The sequence below is a fragment of the Epinephelus fuscoguttatus genome, linkage group LG7 (assembly GCF_011397635.1).
Source record: "Epinephelus fuscoguttatus linkage group LG7, E.fuscoguttatus.final_Chr_v1".
Classification (NCBI taxonomy): Eukaryota; Metazoa; Chordata; class Actinopteri; order Perciformes; family Serranidae; genus Epinephelus; species Epinephelus fuscoguttatus.
The window spans coordinates 25351926-25369932 of NC_064758.1; the positions used below are offsets into that span (position 1 = coordinate 25351926).

Here is an 18007-nt window from a genome sequence, read left to right on the forward strand (position 1 = left end):
GGGGTCCTAGAGCCTTTTCTCCGCTGCACAGTCTGTCCCTTTACCCTACGAGACTCACCTCACATTCCTCTCAGTGAGAGTAGGGACCCTCTGCTCTGCGGCACACCAAGTCTCGCCATCAGGTCACTTTCGTCAGCACTCTTACTCAGGTAAGTTTCACTGATTATGCGTGTGAATGCAACCAGAACACAGGGTTGGAAATCAACTTTTGAAACAGCCATTTGGATTTTTTGCCAGCATTTGGGCGATTGCTTGTGCTAATTTCTAACCCTGCCAGAACACAGTATTTACTCTATAAAATATTGATATGAATAGAGCTGGGCAATATATTGATATCATGATATAGGACTAGATAATGTCTTCGATTTTGGTCATCTTTCCCTGATTTTAAAGGCTGCATTACAGTGAACTGATGTAATTATTAAAACTTTCCAGACTGAACTGGCTATTTTATAAATACCCATTTCCCGGTAGTCATTATATCCACCTTAGTGATGGTTGTTTATAAAAAATATCATTGTGTAAACACTGTGAAAGCACCAACAGTCAATTCTATAATATCGATATTGAGGTATTTGGTCAAAAATATTGCCATATTTGATGTTCTCCATATCGTCCAGCCCTTGTTACGAAGCTCTGGGTGATTTCTGGGTGAATTCACAGCTTAATTTTTCATGTCCAGATCCACTGCTGCGCACCTGAACGCTCCCTGCCATGTCTGACAACGAGGAGGTGGTGGAGGAGTACGAGGAGTAGGTTCAAGCTCTCATTTGTTATGCATCACACAAAACCTCTTATGCATGTTAATGCATGAATGTACTGTACGTGTCTTGTGGAACAGTAAAAATACGCTATGTTAGACAACTATAATGGCAGGGTTTTTTTTTAACATATATTTCAATGACACCTTTATGATGTTAAAATGTGATGACGGACTGTTATGTACATCTGCCTTTATATGAGAATAATAACTCATGTATACGCGTTTGATTTTCACAGGGAGCAGGGAGGTAAGGACTCTCATCATGACTCACCATCACATACTGTACATGATCATGAGAGCACTGACAGATATGAGCTACTGTTAAAACTAAACCCATGTAGTTTTGACAGATGTTTTCTTTAGGTAATCCATTTGGATTATATAATAACGTGATACTACGGTATACGCTATGGAGTGTTACGTGGTTCTCAAAGGAATGTAAAGACATTTTTATGGTGTCTCCTGTGAATGAAAATGTCACTGATGTATGAAATGTAAATGCTCAGCATGTCTGTTCAGTAAACAGCTCCCATAACTGTAGCTGATGTACGTACAGTTGAAATGAGCGAGACACAGTACTGTATGAGTGAAAGGTTTGAGGCTTATCATAATGCAGCACAAAGTGTGTTTGTACCAAAACACTTCCTTGTAGAGTCAAAGACTGCAGTAGGTTTTTTTTGGCAGATCCACAGGATGTTAAGGTTATTTCTTCAAGGTTTTCAATAATGACTTCCTCTTCCTGTTCCTTCTTTTGCATTGAACTAGTTGAAACACTACAGCAAAGGTAGTTGTGAGCGTATAACGTGCTGTACTTTTCCTCATGTGATCACATTTGTATGTCCTTTCTGTTGTGTGTGTTCCCGGCTCTGTGATTCAGAAGAGGAGGCTGCCGAAGGTATGAGACATTTATAAATGAAGCTCTGGGTCATCGATGAGGGATTTGTGGTCATGTTTTAGTAGGACTCTTACCAGAACAACAGGTGGAATGATGAACATTGACAGTCAGGGTGCATGTGGTTAAAATACCACAGCTGTGAGTCAGTGGTGGAGGAAGTATTCAGATGTAAAAGTACTAATACCACACTGTAGAAATACTCCATTACAAGTCCTGCGTTAAAAATGTTTCACACAGAAGAAACTGGTTCCTCAGTGGTTCTTTGGCATGGGATGGGGTACTATATAGCTACCACACAAAGAACTCTTTAAGCCCCTGTATTGTTCTCTAGAGGTTCTCTATTGGTTTTTCTGCTTAGCTAAGTTTACTATGGAAAGACTAAAACACAACATTAAACAGTCTACAAACAGTGTATTTCCAGAGGATAACACACTAAAGGAATGTCTCTCAACCTCCTGTCCGCATGAGTATGAAAAATATTCCAGCATCCCCCACAGAGGACATGATAACCTGTCCCACAACTCCTAAGAAATGATTAATAATCATTTCATTCAGGAACACTTTAGTCAAAGAAAACTTTATGTCCATTTGCAGTATTGTATTTGGTGGTATGGTTCTGTAGGCAGGACAAAGCACTTTAAATAAGGCGTCCTGAATGAGATTCAACAATTGGTTGCATAGAAAAAAATCATGTGATCTATCAGCTGATCCACCAGTTGACTGGGCTGTTTGAGATCAGCTGATGTAGCTGGGATGTGGGCTGAGCTTGACATTGTGTCCTGCCTGAGCTAACGCTATGCTCAATTTATATTTTCAGTAAACGTGTCACTTAGAAGCATCTTGACTCGTCCATGGTATCATTCAAGGGCCCCCAGGCTCAAAAACAAAAACAATACAGTACTATGTAACCTCTCACAGTTCTATATAGCGATATTTGAAAAAGTCGCTATATGGTACCCCCTTTAAAAGATGGGTTCCATATAGCACCAAAATAGGTTCCCCTACAACCAACTTATCAATTTATCAAATAATAATTTCAGCTTCGCTTTAATACTGTTGGGAAGTTAAATTTATAACAAAGCTTTGAAACAATTAATAATGCAAAAATATTATTTGTAAAGTAACAACACAATATGTTGGTACTATGTGAATTGTAGTGGAGTAAAAGTAGAGAGTGGCATGATAATAACATTCTCAAGTTAAGTACAAATATCTCGAATATGTACTTAAATACAGTACTTATAGAGTAAATGTACTTAGTAACATCCCAACAATGGCTGTGTGATTCACATTTGTGAATGATTACAGAATCATTCATGCTTGATTTCATCATGCTTTGAAAAACTCTCTTCTTTCTTTCTTTCTTTCTTTCTTTCTTTCTCTCTGTTTGAATGCGGCTGGCTGCTTCGCTGGCTGACTGGCCTCACTTAACGGCTCTGTGCTTTTGCTCGGCAGGGGAACAGGGGGTAGAGGAGGAGGAGGAGGTGGAGGAGCAGGAGGAGGCGGCGGAGGAAGGTACTGCTTGAGCTCAAAGCTTTTTTTTCCCCCAGACTCTCCATAGACGGAAAATGTTGGCTGTGTTTGTGGACACAGTGCCAGTGCCAGGAACTTTTGCCTGTAACAATGACCTTTTAATCACAAACACACCACATGTAGAGTGATGAAGTTCACTGTGCACTTACACAGTATCTGGCCTTAAATATTACAATACAAAATATAACCTAAAGTAAAGATGTTCCAATATTATTTTTTTCCCCGATACCTACTGTGATACCTGAACTTGCATACTGGCCAATACTGAGTACCAATCCTACACCACTGCATAAAAAAATAAAAATGAACAGGTGTATACTACTAAGCCTGTATGCATGTGAAATGATTGCTATCATTGTTTTATGTCACGACTCAGAAATAATAGGACATTCCAGTGTAAAATACTGCCAAATATCGGACATTTTACGAACGGCAAATGTTACCCTATTAAAAAACTGAAAACTGCCATTTTATCCGGGTGTGAAACTACTTTAAAGGTCATAAATCAAATAGCTGCATAGACTAGAGTTGCAACTGTATAAGATTTTCACGGTACGATAATAACCGTCTCAGAAAATATCGCGGTATCACAGTATTACACATTTTATATTTTTATCATTTGAACAAACGTTTTATTACTATAACTGAAATGTGAAACCATTTTGTTAATGGAAATATGTGTAAAAAGTCTCCCCTTTGAAAAAAAAAAACTAAAATAAATGGGAGATTCAATGTCCAGTTGCATTTTCTTTTCAATATCATAGATAAGCAAATGTGCATAGTATGATAACCGTCACCTTTAACATCACGGTATACCCTGAAACTGGTATATCCCTGCAACCCTAGCATAGATTTGATACTACTTGATCCAATATTTTAGGCAGTATCAGAGACATTTCCCATACTGGTATCAGCATCGGAGTAATTTTAAAAATATAAGTCCTTAAAAGTAATTTAAAAAGTCTTAAAAATTTACAGTATTAATTAAATATTCTAGCAGACTATCCTGGGTTCTGACATCTCAGGAATATTATTGAAAAATAATGCCTGAACTGAAAATATACATTTGGCAAGCAAAGAGACAGGTACTATATGTACACAGTATGAAAAATGAATTAATCAATAAATAAAATATAAATAAATGCATTTCTTATTTATGTCTGTATTCCAATGCTGCTTTAGTGCAAGGTTAGCACCATCCACCCCATTACACAGACAAATAGACATAAATCTAAACATAGAAATATAAAAATAAATAAATACGTTAGAGACGTTCAGTCATTTAAATCACAATTCTACAATTATAAAATATTTATTTTGATTATATGTTTCTGTACTTTTTTCATCATTTGATGATGTATCTATTCTTTTATTTATGTATTTATTTCAGCATTTATTTAGGTACGCATTTATTTATTCATAATAAATAACTGTATGATCAGTCCTCTGTGGAGGAAGACTGATCCAACTTTTCTGGATTAGCAGTGTAAACTACCAGAAGCCCAAATAAACATTGTCTGGGTCCACAAAGTCAGCCTGTGTTTGCCGTCAATAATGGAGATATTTCCGCAAGTGTCACCTGATGAGATCAAATATTTGGGACTCTGCCACTTTGTTCTCTCTTATCTGAAGTTCCCAAATACTGACTGAACTGACTGTGTCCCAGTGAATGCTGTTTTTGTTTTTAAATGTGGGCCTTATCACAGGATAACAGATCCCATGTCAGAGTTGAGAAGATATTGTGCCATCACATCTATTGCATCCAAAATACACACACACATGCGCTCACACACACACACACACACACACACACACACACACACACACACACACACACACGCTCCGTCTCACCAGCTCTTGAGTGCTGTCTGCTTTAAATACCAGAGGTGGGTAGCTCACTCTGAACACTTGTTATCTCTCTGCAAGGTTTTCCATGGTGTCTGAACAAACTGTTTTCTATTATGCTAATACAGCGTCAGTCCAACAACCAAACTCACATCACCAAAGAGTGCGAACAAGCTCCTGGAAGCAAGAATGAGGGAAAAGAGAAAACAACACATTTAATTAAGTTCAGCAGCTGCTTTCTCCTAAAATTCCTTTCACTACGAACTTATGAAAAATGACAGGTCATTATCAAGGGAGCGATGCTTCCAGTAAGGCAGTGAGTCAATATCACACCCAGTGAGTGTTGAGGTTTCTCTCTGATATGTCACTATGTGCTGTCACTAACTTCTCTGACAGAGGCCGTGCAGGAAGAGGACACACCTGCTGCAGAGGGGGAGGCCAATGAAGAACAAGGTGAGGAGTTGGAGGGGAAAAAGCATGTCTGAGAATCCACATTAACAAACATAAATTCAACATATTGTTAGCAAGGCCTAAAGACTTCTAGTTTAGTTGACACAATTTTACGTCCACGGTCGTAACTATAGACTAAATATAGAGACGCACAGTGCATCTCCACTTACACCCACCATACAAAACTGAAGCCAAAATATCCTTGATAAAGTTGCTACCGTCTTGTGCTGGTGATATCATTTGGAGCCAGCATTTGTGCAGTACCGACCTCTTTGGTTTCAAGTTCTTGCCCGTACAACCGTCCGACCTATTGCAAGCAGTGCCAGTACACCGATTGGCACACACAGCTGTCAATCATGATGTCAACCCCCTTTTTTATAGCATCAAATAACTAATTAAAACCACAGTTATTAGGAAAACGAACACGTAATTATACAACAGCTTGATAAGAACCATATGAAATGACAGAAACCATCTTTGGGAAACATTTAGGCTAATATACAGTACACAACACTGATGATAGGCTAGCTAACGTTAAATCACTGTGCAGCACCTGTCCATAACAGCGAGGCTAACAGTTACCATTGATTCAAATATATTGGCCAGTTGGCTGTATCATTATTCCAAGTGTATGTACATTTATGTGGGCCACAATGGAAGTTTTGTAATTTTTCAAGCAAGTGAGGTCATACATGGCGCTTTAGACAACCCTACACGTTACTGCAGGCCCAGATTATACGCATATGCAGCTCACTTTTATACAATATATGTAGTAGGGGGTCCCTGCTCGATCCCATTTCCACTTAGACCCTGATTTAAACTGAAGACATGGAGTCAATGCTGATACTGTGTCAGCTTTGGTTACTAAGTGTAGTGTCGGGTGTTAACAACGCAGCAATGATGATTAATTTATTGTCGGTAATCATCACTCATCACGGGAAAATGATCTGCTATCTCAGTCACACTTCACTTTGGTATGTGACAGTCTGCAGCGACATGATGAGGTCGAGCTCTCATGTTTTCCTCGTTGTCTCCCTCTCTCTTAGTCACGCCAGACATAGCCACTGGGTGGAAGTAATCCCCAGGTCTTTCTGCCCTCCCAGCCCTCAGGCACCTGCCTATTAGTCAGAATTTGATATTTTCTTAATCAGCAACGTTCAGGTGCTTTTCTCTATTGTTTCCAGTCATATGAAAAGAGAGTGATATTAGTCAGAGGTCACATTTTCACCTTATCCGTGCTTCATATCAGCAAACGCCCTATGAGGCACGTGTGAATAAACTGTCACCTGTTGTGTCACAAACTGGAGAAAGGGACTGTTCGACCTGCCAAAATATGTGTCCTTTATTTAACCGGGTAAAAGATTTAACTCTCTTTTTCAAGAGTAACCTAGCCAAGAGGGCAGCGTCAACATCATTACAACAGTAGACACAAGAAAATGAGTACAACTGTCAAATCCAGAAATGAGCAAGCACAGCATCCAATTAAAATGCAACAAAAAAGTGTTAAATGCATAAAAATGTGCATTTAAAAAAAAAAAAAAGTTTTAGAGAAAATATGAGTAGCAAGAGTGCTATTTCATCAATCCATTAACTTAAATGCTCCCTTTGTAATCAGCTCAGACAATTTCAGGTCTGTAAATTATTTCAAGAAGACTCATCAGTGTGTTTAAAAGCTTTTTTGCCTAGTTTAGCTCAAACCTTGAAGACCAACAGCAGTAAAATTTTGTAAGAGCGCAGGCTGTATTGGTTTTGGTTTTTACACATGTATGTACACAGGTAAGAAGGAACCAGCCCAAGCAGAGATTTGTACTTAAAAATCAAACAATACAAATGTCTGCGGACGTACAGAGAGATCATTTAGCAGCAGCATGCAGCGTACAGTGGTGTAAGCAGCTTCCACAGCCACTAATAGTACCTCAAGCACAACGGTATACAGTATCCAACTACTTATGGTAAAAAAAAAAAGTTGCAGAAATCAAGTTTTTATAAGTCATGCAAGGGATGGTTTTGTCAGTCCACAACTTTAGTCCAGACTGAAATATCAAATCATTGCATATTTTGCCATGAAATTCTGCGCACAAATTCATGGTATAAATCCAACTGACTTTGGTGATCCCCTGGCTTTTCCTCTAGCCCCCACAACCTGATCAAACCTCTGATTTATCCAGTGAAGTATCTCAACATCTGTTAGCAGGACTGAAACAAAATCAAACAGACATTCATTGATCTCATGTGATTAAATCTAGTACCTTTTTATCTATCATCATCACCAGCTCAAAATTTCAGTTTGTTCAGCACTGTGCTTCATATGATCAAATACCAGTAAAACCATCCTTTCAGCCTAACCTTTACAGGCTCTGCTCCAAATTTTTGAGTGTCACTCAGAGGTTACAGATGCCATACCTTCTTTGGTGACTGACTGCTTATTATCTAGACAACCTCTCTGACAGAATGCTATTTATGATATGTGATGCACGCAACACTTAACTGTTGACGGACACACCAACACAGATAAGCAAACAGTACCTGAGTGTCTCAGTGCTCTATTTCAGTCGTTCTCTTCTTTTCATGTGCTCTGATATGTACTTATGTCTGTCAGCACTCCTAAAACACAGCTGTCCCCTGATGCGCACTCATTTGACACACACACACTAACAAACTCACACAAGCCTCTCAAGTATTTTATTTTGCTTTCAGATGGAGAAGAGGAAGCAGAGGAGGGAGAAGGTAACACTGCTTATCTAAATTACATCAAAATTACTGTTGGCACCCTTTACACATTGTCAGTCAGTTTTTCTTGGATGTACTCAACTTGCACTGGAGTTCTCAGATGAACTCTCTGCCGAACAAAATTTCCCAACTGTTACGCACGCACACAAGCTCTATTGTCACACCTTCCTGGCACTTCCTGGTAGGATTATGAAATATTTTGGTGAGTGTGTGTGTGGTTTTGACTGGCTTATTGGTGTTTTCTCTTTCTTATTTTCTTTCTAAACAGAGGAGGCCAAACCAAAATTCAAGTGAGTAATCCTCACTGATGTATACATATACACACAAACACACACACACACACACACACACACACACACACACACACACACACACACACACACACACACACACACACACACACACAAGTTTATTCCTGTACAGTTCTGTTATGCTAGGGAGTAATTATAATATTGACTATTGCCATATTTGAATATACGCTTAAAATGCCCCTCCCCGAAAATTGATTAAAATAGAAAAACAAAAATAAATTTGCTATGCTACAAAAGGACACTTTGCACCTCCCAATGTAATCTTAATCATAAGTTAAGTTAATAAATTCTCATTATTATTACCACTGGTTCTACTATTACAGTGTACTGCAGTTCTGTGTGTGGTTTGTCCAAGTGGTGTTGCCGTACCCCTGCAGAAGCCATTGCTCGACTGCTGTGGGTCAGCACAATCAGTATCAAAATCTGTAGCTGACTGTTATAGTTTCTGTAAAGTGTTAGTCATAAAAAAAATATCATAAAAAAGTCAGTGTGTGCACTTTTCCTGTGCGGCCCTCAATCATACGCTGAGTCATTCATCTAGAAATCAGTCATCAAAACATTCAAACCGCTGATCTAAGATTTTCCTCGTCAAAAGCTCTAAAATGTTGAGTTTAGCTGTTAAGTAAAAAAAATTTCTCCTGGGGGAAAATCCTCCAAGACCTGGCTGGAGGGATGGGTCACAGTAGGTGTGAAAAGACAATGGTCCCCCTACCAATGTTAAACAGGTGATTACAGCCCTGCTGTTATGTCATCCAAATATTTATCATAGGGCTAATTTTGTATTTATGTTTATTTTATTTAGAAAGGGACAGTGCACATTAGTTAACATGATCACTTGAGTCATGTAAATGTGCTAGATTTAGCCATACAGGCTAATTTTTTCATCTGCAGTCCCTGTCAGGTTGATGGTATATGTGTACATAAGAAAATGACATTCAAAATAACATACAAAAGCACAGAAGCACAGATAAAAGTGGACTGATGGCATATCCATGGAAGGGCACATAAGCACGGAGCAAGCATATAACCATACAAAAAGCACATAGCAAGGCACATAAGCAAAAACAACAAGACATAAGCACTATTAATAAAACAATGACATAACCATATCACCAAACATTAAGAATGTACTATAGAAAACTACAAAATAAAACTCAGCCCAAAGCACATAGCCTCAAATAAACACACAAACATAGCAATTTACTTTCTATAAAGCTTTTAAATTAAAGATATTTTGGGGAATACATTCTTGGCTTTCTTGCCAAAAGCTAGATAAGAAGATGGATACCAACCTAATGTCATTTATCATACAGTCCCAGGAGCCAGTTAGCTTAGCTTAACTTAGCTTAGCTTAGCTTAGCACACAGACTGGCAACAAGTGGAAACAGCTAGCCTAGCTTAGTCCAGAAAATTCTCATACAAGCACCCCTAAAAGCTCACTCAACACTTTATAACTTGTTTGTTTAATCTGTACAAATATACTGCCTCTGAACAAGAAATATTCTGAATTATATATTGTTTTTAAAATGTGTTTTTTTGTATGAATCACAGCCACACAATGATTGGAGGCAATTAACGTCCTTAAAACCCCTTTTTGTTTGATGCAATTTGTGCCAAACATAATCTCACTTCTTTTCGGAGATATAACTCTCTTAAATATGAACAAACATAAGACTTGTATTTTTAGACTTAGTGTGACTTACGTGTCCTGGAGGTATCAGTATGTCCATTGTCCATCCAGCATTAAAAGGCTTTTTTTTTTATCAGAGGAAAGTCGCCCCTCATCACTGCAGAACTCCCTTGAAAATATTCACGATTTTAAAGTTTCTTCAGCATTTAAGTAATCCAGTGATAGTTATCTTTGTACCAATGGGTTCATTGTAAAGGGGAACTTCTAATGAATAATTCGGCATACGTTTTATGATGCCACTTTGCCAAAATTTCAACAAATATATAGGCTAAAAAACGGGGCTCAAGTTTTACAAGCTAGTCTATAACATAAGTCTTTGTATCTTACTTCCTGTTTACGTTCCCAAAAGCATTATGGGAAGCATTATAGTATTTCCAAAATTTAGATCATGAATATCTACCAAATAGAGGTACGACAAAGAATAATTGGAGTGATAAAATACATAAAAAAACAATTCTTTTTCTAATTCTTTTCTAGAATTTGTAGAATATATCTGTTTAACTTGTTTTAATGTGTTTGCTTCAAACCAAAGCCCTAAGACTAACCCTGCACATTTGTGCATGACCAAAAACTATTAGTTATCAGCGTTTAGAAATGCCATTAAATGAAGATGCCAGAATATAAAATGGTTAAGACTTGAAATTTACAGTTTAGAAATTCTGATCTGCAAATGTCTCTGTCTACATTATCATGGTTAGTTTAAGTACATCATGTAACACTGTGGAACATACAGTTGATAAATACTGATTTAAAGAACCTGCTTCTAAGCATTCATGACATGCCCACACACACATGAATACACTGAAGGAACATTCATTTGGCATGTTAAACCTGCTGACTGCATTTATCGTCATGTGAAATCCACAGTGACAGTGTCTGTTTTCACATGTGACTGTTTAACTGTCAGTCTTGTTTTTTTGTCTTCCCTTTTTAATCTCCAGGCCATTTATCATGCCCAACCTCATCCCCCCTAAGATCCCAGATGGAGAGAAGGTGGATTTTGATGTGAGTGACAAACTTGCAGAATATACTGTGCATGGGTGTCTGCCTAATGCTGCGCAACCAATGAATCATACATCTGTACAATAAAGGACAAAAAGCACTAAACCCGTGTTTCTGTAGGATATCCATCGTAAAAGGATGGAGAAGGACCTGATGGAGCTTCAGACTTTGATCGAGGTTCACTTTGAGAGCAGGAAGAAAGAAGAGGAAGAGCTCATTAGTCTCAGAGAGAGGATTGTAAGAGCCTCATGCTATAGAAAATGCACATAATGTAATGTGAAGCCAGCTTTAAGATCTGCTAAGATGTGATGATCTGCTGTGCAGGAGAAGCGTCGTTCTGAGCGAGCAGAGCAGCAAAGAATCCGCAGTGAGAGAGAGAAAGAGCGACAGAAGCGGCTTGAGGTACAGTCATGTTGCGGTTATGTAATGTATACTTCCTGCATCAGTTGAGTGAGCCACCTCCTAACATTTCACTCCTGGTCCTCTTTCTCTCTGGATCTGTGTTTGTTTAGGATGAGAGAGCTCGTAAGGAGGAGGAGGAGGCCAAGAGGAGAGCAGAGGATGACGCCAAGAAGAAGAAAACCCTCACCAGCCTCCACTTTGGAGGTTACATGCAGAAGCTGGTGAGCAGTTGGAGGGTTTATAGTGGGAGGTTAAAGTGGTTAACATGTGAAGGATGTAGATCCGAGCCATGTTTTATTTCACCTCCCCACAGACTGAAAAACGGAGTGGTAAGAGGCAGACAGAGAGAGAGAAGAAGAAGAAGATCCTGAGCGAAAGACACAAGCCTCTGGACATCGAGAACTTGGGCCAGGACAAACTCAAGTAGGTGGACATATATTGTGTTATTTTACCATAGGAAAGATAAAGTAAGTAAAGTAAAGTAGGGACATTATTTCTGATACACATATGACAATGAAAAGAATCCCTCAATGTAACATAAACAACAACAACAACCATACTGTCCCATTTTTGTGTTTCTGTGTCTCACAGGGAGAAAGCTAAGGAGCTGTGGGAGTGGTTGCAACAGCTGGAGGCAGAGAAGTTTGAACTGCAGTACGAGATCACCAGACAGAAATATGATGTATGTGCTACAGGACACATATGACATATTACAAACAATGTTGAAGTAACACACAGGATATAATAGACCTCTTTGAAATAAAATTTGCATGTTTTCTTTGTTCCAGATTAATGTGCTGAGGAACCGTGTCAGCGACCATCAGAAAACGTAAGAAGGAACATTCTCTCCCTAATGTTGCGCACACTTTTTACACAGATGTACTAAACTAATGCACGTCTGATCACAGACTTTGTTCCAAAAATCATAGTCTACCTAATAGACTAAATCATATAACAGAATTAAGGACTGAGATATTGCATTCATGAGAATGAGACCACCAAATCGAATCAGTTTGTTGTTGAGTCCAAGTGGACGTTAGTGCCAAATTTGAGGGAAATTCCCTCAAAAGGTTTTTGAGATATTGTGTTCACAAGAATGAGATGGATGCAAGGCCACAGTGACTCTGACCTTTGAAACCAAAATTTAATCAGTACATTCTTAAGTCCAAGTGGACGTTTATGCCAAATTTGAGGAAAGTCCCTCAAAGGGTTTTTGAGATATTGTGTTCACGAGAATGAAATGGATGCAAGGACACAGTGACCTTGACCTTTGACAATTGACATTTAATTTACTCATGCTTAAGTGCAAGTGGACATTTATGCTGAATTTGTGGACATTCCCTTAAGGCCTTCTTGAGGTATCACATTCACTAGAATTAGATGAATCAGGACATTGTGATCTTGACCTTTTATCACAAAAAATCTAATAAGTTTGTACTGCCAAGTGGACGTTTGTGCCAAATTTGAGGACATTCCCTCAAGGCCTTCTTGAGGTATTGCATTCACGAGAATGAGATGAACCAGAAGACAGTTACCTTTCATCACCAAAATCTCATCAATTCATCATTAACTCACAGTGCATACTTGTGCCAAATTTAAAGGAACTTCCTTAAGGCATTCTTGATATCGCCTTTATGAGAATGGGACAGACAGACTACCTGAAAACATAATCCCTCCAGCCACAGCCATCACCAGCATGAATGCATAAAAAAGAAAAGACAGACACTGTTAAAAGAGACAGATAACAAACTGAGGCTGAGATATCTTATCTTTTAGTCCTGGGTATGAGTCAAGCCCTGTAACACTCCCAAAAGCTCCCTCTAATAACACAGACAACATTATACAACTCTTCCTTTTTGGTCGGTCCTCGCCTGACCAACCTGAAGAACTACTCTTAAAGTGCCTGTCAAGGCCAGTAGACCATTTTTCACAGCAGATATTTTGCTTTGTCAGAGCAGGAAATGCACAGGTGGACTTGCTAGCAGTAATGATGGCTGCATTCCATGTAGGTGAGCTAGTTCCAGTGCTCTGGTATTCTGCATGGTCACTCATTGATGTGGCTTATTGGGAAACCTAATGGAATGAAGCCGGCAAGACATCGTTGATGTTATTATTTACACCTGTGTTTTTTTGCTTTGACAGGTTCAAATGTCAAATGTCAAACAGGTTTAGCGTCATTAACAAAACGGCTGTGTCCAACTGTGGGTGAGATGGCCTCAGAGAAAAAGAAAAGAATTTGTTTCCCTCTCTCTGGGAACACAGGTTATATGCGTAACCTCCTGCTCTCACAGGTTGAGTAGTATTCCTCATGATGAATAGACTTCATGTGTAAAATTGGTGGAGTGCGCCTTTGAGGTTAGAGCTATGGCTGGGTTACACTCGAAATGAAGTACTTTGTACTTCTTACTAATTTCAAAAGAGTTGTTCCAAACGTACACAGTTGACAGCAAAGTCCCTTTTTATACATGCAGTCTGTCTGAAATGTTTAGGAACATTCCTGCAAGGGGTCACGTGTGAATCAGAGCAGGGATTAACATTCAGGGAAATCTTTACCACGTATTTCCAGCCTCAAGACCTGGTAGATATCAGGGAAAATACTGGTATGGTTTTGTGGTGAATGAAAGCAGTAATATTGCAGGGACAAGCATGCAAAGGTTTACGTCCGATTGACACCGGACAAAAATAGCTCCTCGTTCCGTTCCTGAAAATAATAAGAGACATCTTCCTTTGTGTTCTACTGCTGAGTAAGATGCAATACTATTTAAATATACACAGACATGTTATTCCAAGATGAGAAAACTTGCTCAAAACCAGGTGACAAAAATCAGTAATTATGTCTTGAATTCAAGCCCTGAGGTCATGCTGCACTGTGACTGGAAAGACTACAAACAAATGATCTGATAGCTTAAACTGCAGACATCAGTAGTCACATAGATATCTATTAGAGTCACAGACACAACATTTAAGTTGTGACAGCTGAGCTGTAATTTGTCGCACTGATCCCAGCATGCAACAGTGTTTTCATTTAAATGGTGGTGTTAACAGAAGTCCATCAGGTGTCTGTGTGCGTGTTCATTCATTGTCATGGAGGCTCTCTGAACGCTTATCACTGAACTGAGTGACAGTTTAAGGCCAGAGTAGTTAAGAGGAGTTAACAAGCCCCCCGAGGCTCTGTTACTCACTCAAACTGGGAGAGCTGGCTGCGTGGCTGGGTGTGGCAGGCGGGTCAGCTGTCACACCTGTCACAGACACACTGAGGGAGCACTTGAATGTCTCACAGTGTGCTAACTGCCTTGTTATTTTTGCAACGAACAGTTGAAGATTCTGCAACGTCAGTGTTGGCTAAATATGCATTTGCTTGGACAAACAAGATGTTTTTGCTTCATGTGAATCTTCCTTTTTTGTAATAGATCCAAGAGGACCAAAAGAGGCCTGAGGAAATAACTGTAGACAAGCTGAGTGATCATCAGCCCTGTCCTGCAGCCACCGCCTCAAACCAAGCCCTAGCTTTCCTGCCACACCCCGGTCCCACCTGTTTCACTAATACCATCACCTACAGTAACAATTACATCCAGTTTTCCAGCTTCATCTCACTCTGTTGTTGTCCTCTTATTCCCATCTGATAGAATCTGTGTTTATGGGTGCAAATAAAACCATTTTAGTTCAATCAATGACTTCTTGCTCTTTCAGACTTTTGAGCGTGGGTGCATGAGTTTCCTGGAACTCAAAAATAAAGTGTCATTCAAGACATGAGTGCAGAAAGCCTAAAGCAAAGTCAGGAAGAGACATCTTCCTGCTCACAGACAGGTTCTGACATGACTAAGGCTGTCATGGTGCTCCTCAGGCTAACGCCCAGACCTCCTCTCATGTAAATACACACACACAAATCTGGAGGAGAATGAATCATTTCTATTCAACATTGATCCAGGTGGGAACATCCTTTTTAAAATGAAAAGGACATTCCTCCTTTGACTGCTTTTCAACTTCTCTTCAAAGAGTATCATAAAACTCAAGGTGAATTCACGCTACAATATTCTTGCTTTGGATCAGACAGACTTGCATAACTAAATACCAATTAAGTCACTGGTGTATCTGATGTGGCACCAGATATGCAGGAAATGTTTCAACTTGTAATGAAACAAGCGCACCGCTCAGGGGTGGTATGATTTATGTTTTTGTGGCCAGATTTGCCAGATTAAATCTGTATCTATGTTTTGTCAACACCTTTTCATTACCTGTCAGGACAACTCTGGGGGCAAAAGTTGACTGTGATTTTATTGTTTAGTTAATGATCAGATCTGTAGCAAGATAAACGCCATTACTCAGTTTTTCACTCATCTGAAGGGTAAAAGACTGACAAAACAAACAAACAAGACGCTTGTGATTTATTCTGTCACTTAGGAACAGACTTGCTGGTCCAGTCAACCTCAACGAAAGGGAACGGAGAAAAAAGGGAAGAAAGATAATCAACTCTACATCATGTGGAACAAAATAAATCCTTCTCACTGTGTTGTTATTATTAGAAATTAACAAAGAATGTATTTGTTGTGAAAATAGTGCGATGCACAAAGTACGCATTCAATATAAAGGGAACCTATTACGTTTACCTTATTTTCTGTCATATAGACAGTCAAAGTACTGTCTTAATGTACCGTTTGGTTATCCAGAGCACCACACTCTCGGAGTGGCAGAGTGCACTCTAGGCACTCTGTCTGTGGAGACGGAGCAGCAGGGCGCCGAGTAGAATGAATGTGTGATTAACAACTGTTCGTTAATTTGTATAGAAATATAACGCTCTGTTTCTTCAACAAACAGGGCCCTCATTTAAGTTTAGAGTGTCAGACTGAATTTGCAATTGCACCATGTCAGGTCACTCACTCTCCGGGACCGCGAGTGTTACTTGAATAAGTAAACACTGACCAGCGGGATCAAACTGGCTGACCCGTGTGCTCTAACCCAGTTGATGGGTGATGTGACAGGATTGTTGAAGGTGGGATGGCCGGCTTTGTGGTTGATTACTATGCCAATCTTACAAATGAGGACGACACTTGATCAGTTTCCTTCGGTTTGTTTTGCTATCAAAGCTAATGTTAGCTAATGTGCCTTAAAAATTAGCATTGCAGAGAAATCCAATATTCCTCTTAATATCTCCCAAATTTCTGATTATGTGGACATGATAATACACATAATGTTATTCATCCCTACAACAGTAAATACTTTTCCCTAACCTGATATAAAGTGTGCACTGCACATGCAAGCCTTTGTCCAGTCCTTTCGTCTTATCGCTTTTAGCCACAGTTATCTTTGTTTTTGTTGATGAGCAGTGGCGGCTGATGTGTGATAAAATTTTAGTTTTGAGCCATGACTCCTTCTGTTCTGTCTCCCAATAAGACAAGAAGACAACATTTTAAGACTCCTATGTAGCCTACAGCCCTGTTGTGGAGAGTCATGTTCTGCCTCCAGACATCAGCTCTAAAAGGCTCTATAGCCAATACATTGTTACAATGTTGGATGTTCATATTAAACATGGCCAAAGGTTTTAAATAAAGAGGTGAATGTATATAAAAGTAATCCCTTTGAGCAAAAACCTCAGGTTGTAGACTTTTCTGAATACTCTGTTTCTAATAATCTTTTTCTACTTTGGCTATACGCTGACGTCAAGTCATGATGGATTTCTTTATATGGCCCAGACACAAGACTGCAAGTGTTAACATTATCTAGCATACACTGCTACACGTAGCAACATGCTAATGTCTTCTTTTTTTTAAATACTCTATTGCAATGTTTCAAGTATTTTGTGCAAATCATTACTAAGTCCATTGCATATTTTTATGCTTTTTGTGTAAATTAAAGCTTCGCGCATAGAGGCTAGCAAACATACAGCTACATTAATAAAGAAATTGCTACATGCTAACGTCAGGGGAACATGTAATTGTGGTTAGCCGAGGTTGTTAATTTCTTTTACAGAGCATATTTCTATTGCAACATGTCCTGTTGTGAAGATTTTGTGTATAGAAACAATTACAGGTGATTTTTCATGGGAGAAAGTGTCGCTGTACTCTGTTTCAGTCATTCCCTTGCTGCAAGCATGCTAACATACATGTAGCCACATGCTAACATCAAGGAAAATTTCTCTCTAATTTCGGATCATATTCCTGCTGAAACATGTCCTGTTGAGTTTTAATTGGTGACTTTTCATGTAGTCATTCTCCGGCTGTACTGACGGTACAGAGATTCTGACATATGGAAGACCTGCAAACACTGACCAATCAGAGCAGACTGGGCTTTCTGTGAGGGGTGCTTTAAGGGAAAGGTGCTAAAACAGAGCGTGATTATAGGTGTTCCAGAACAGACAGTATGAGAAAAATATAGTGTTTTTTGCACTA

At 39.1% G+C, this 18007-nt stretch overlaps 1 protein-coding gene across 3 annotated transcripts; it reads left to right on the plus strand.

Annotated features, from left to right (window-relative positions):
* The first annotated feature begins 1546 nt into the window (after positions 1-1546).
* Positions 1547-15288, plus strand: tnnt2a (troponin T type 2a (cardiac)). Of its 3 annotated transcripts, none has more exons than XM_049582409.1 (12): positions 1547-1658; positions 5433-5489; positions 8184-8213; positions 8485-8506; positions 11159-11222; positions 11340-11456; positions 11544-11621; positions 11732-11842; positions 11935-12044; positions 12213-12303; positions 12410-12450; positions 15032-15288. In XM_049582409.1, exons 5-12 carry the CDS (start codon positions 11169-11171, stop codon positions 15063-15065), a joined length of 636 nt encoding a protein of 211 aa, XP_049438366.1. In that variant the 5' UTR covers positions 1547-1658; positions 5433-5489; positions 8184-8213; positions 8485-8506; positions 11159-11168; the 3' UTR covers positions 15066-15288. The 3 variants fall into 3 exon arrangements, with proteins under 3 accessions (XP_049438366.1, XP_049438365.1, XP_049438364.1); XM_049582408.1 differs by lacking the exon at positions 1547-1658 and adding an exon at positions 3116-3173; XM_049582407.1 differs by lacking the exon at positions 1547-1658 and adding an exon at positions 5085-5317.
* Positions 15289-18007: the final 2719 nt, after the last annotated feature.

What these genes read in the sequence shown, in the direction of transcription:
- tnnt2a (XM_049582407.1), top strand. An exon ending in GAGGTTACATGCAGAAGCTG is followed by an intron (nt 11,843 to 11,934) that starts GTGAGCAGTTGG and finishes ACCTCCCCACAG; the next exon opens with ACTGAAAAACGGAGTGGTAA. An exon ending in TTGGGCCAGGACAAACTCAA is followed by an intron (nt 12,045 to 12,212) that starts GTAGGTGGACAT and finishes TGTGTCTCACAG; the next exon opens with GGAGAAAGCTAAGGAGCTGT.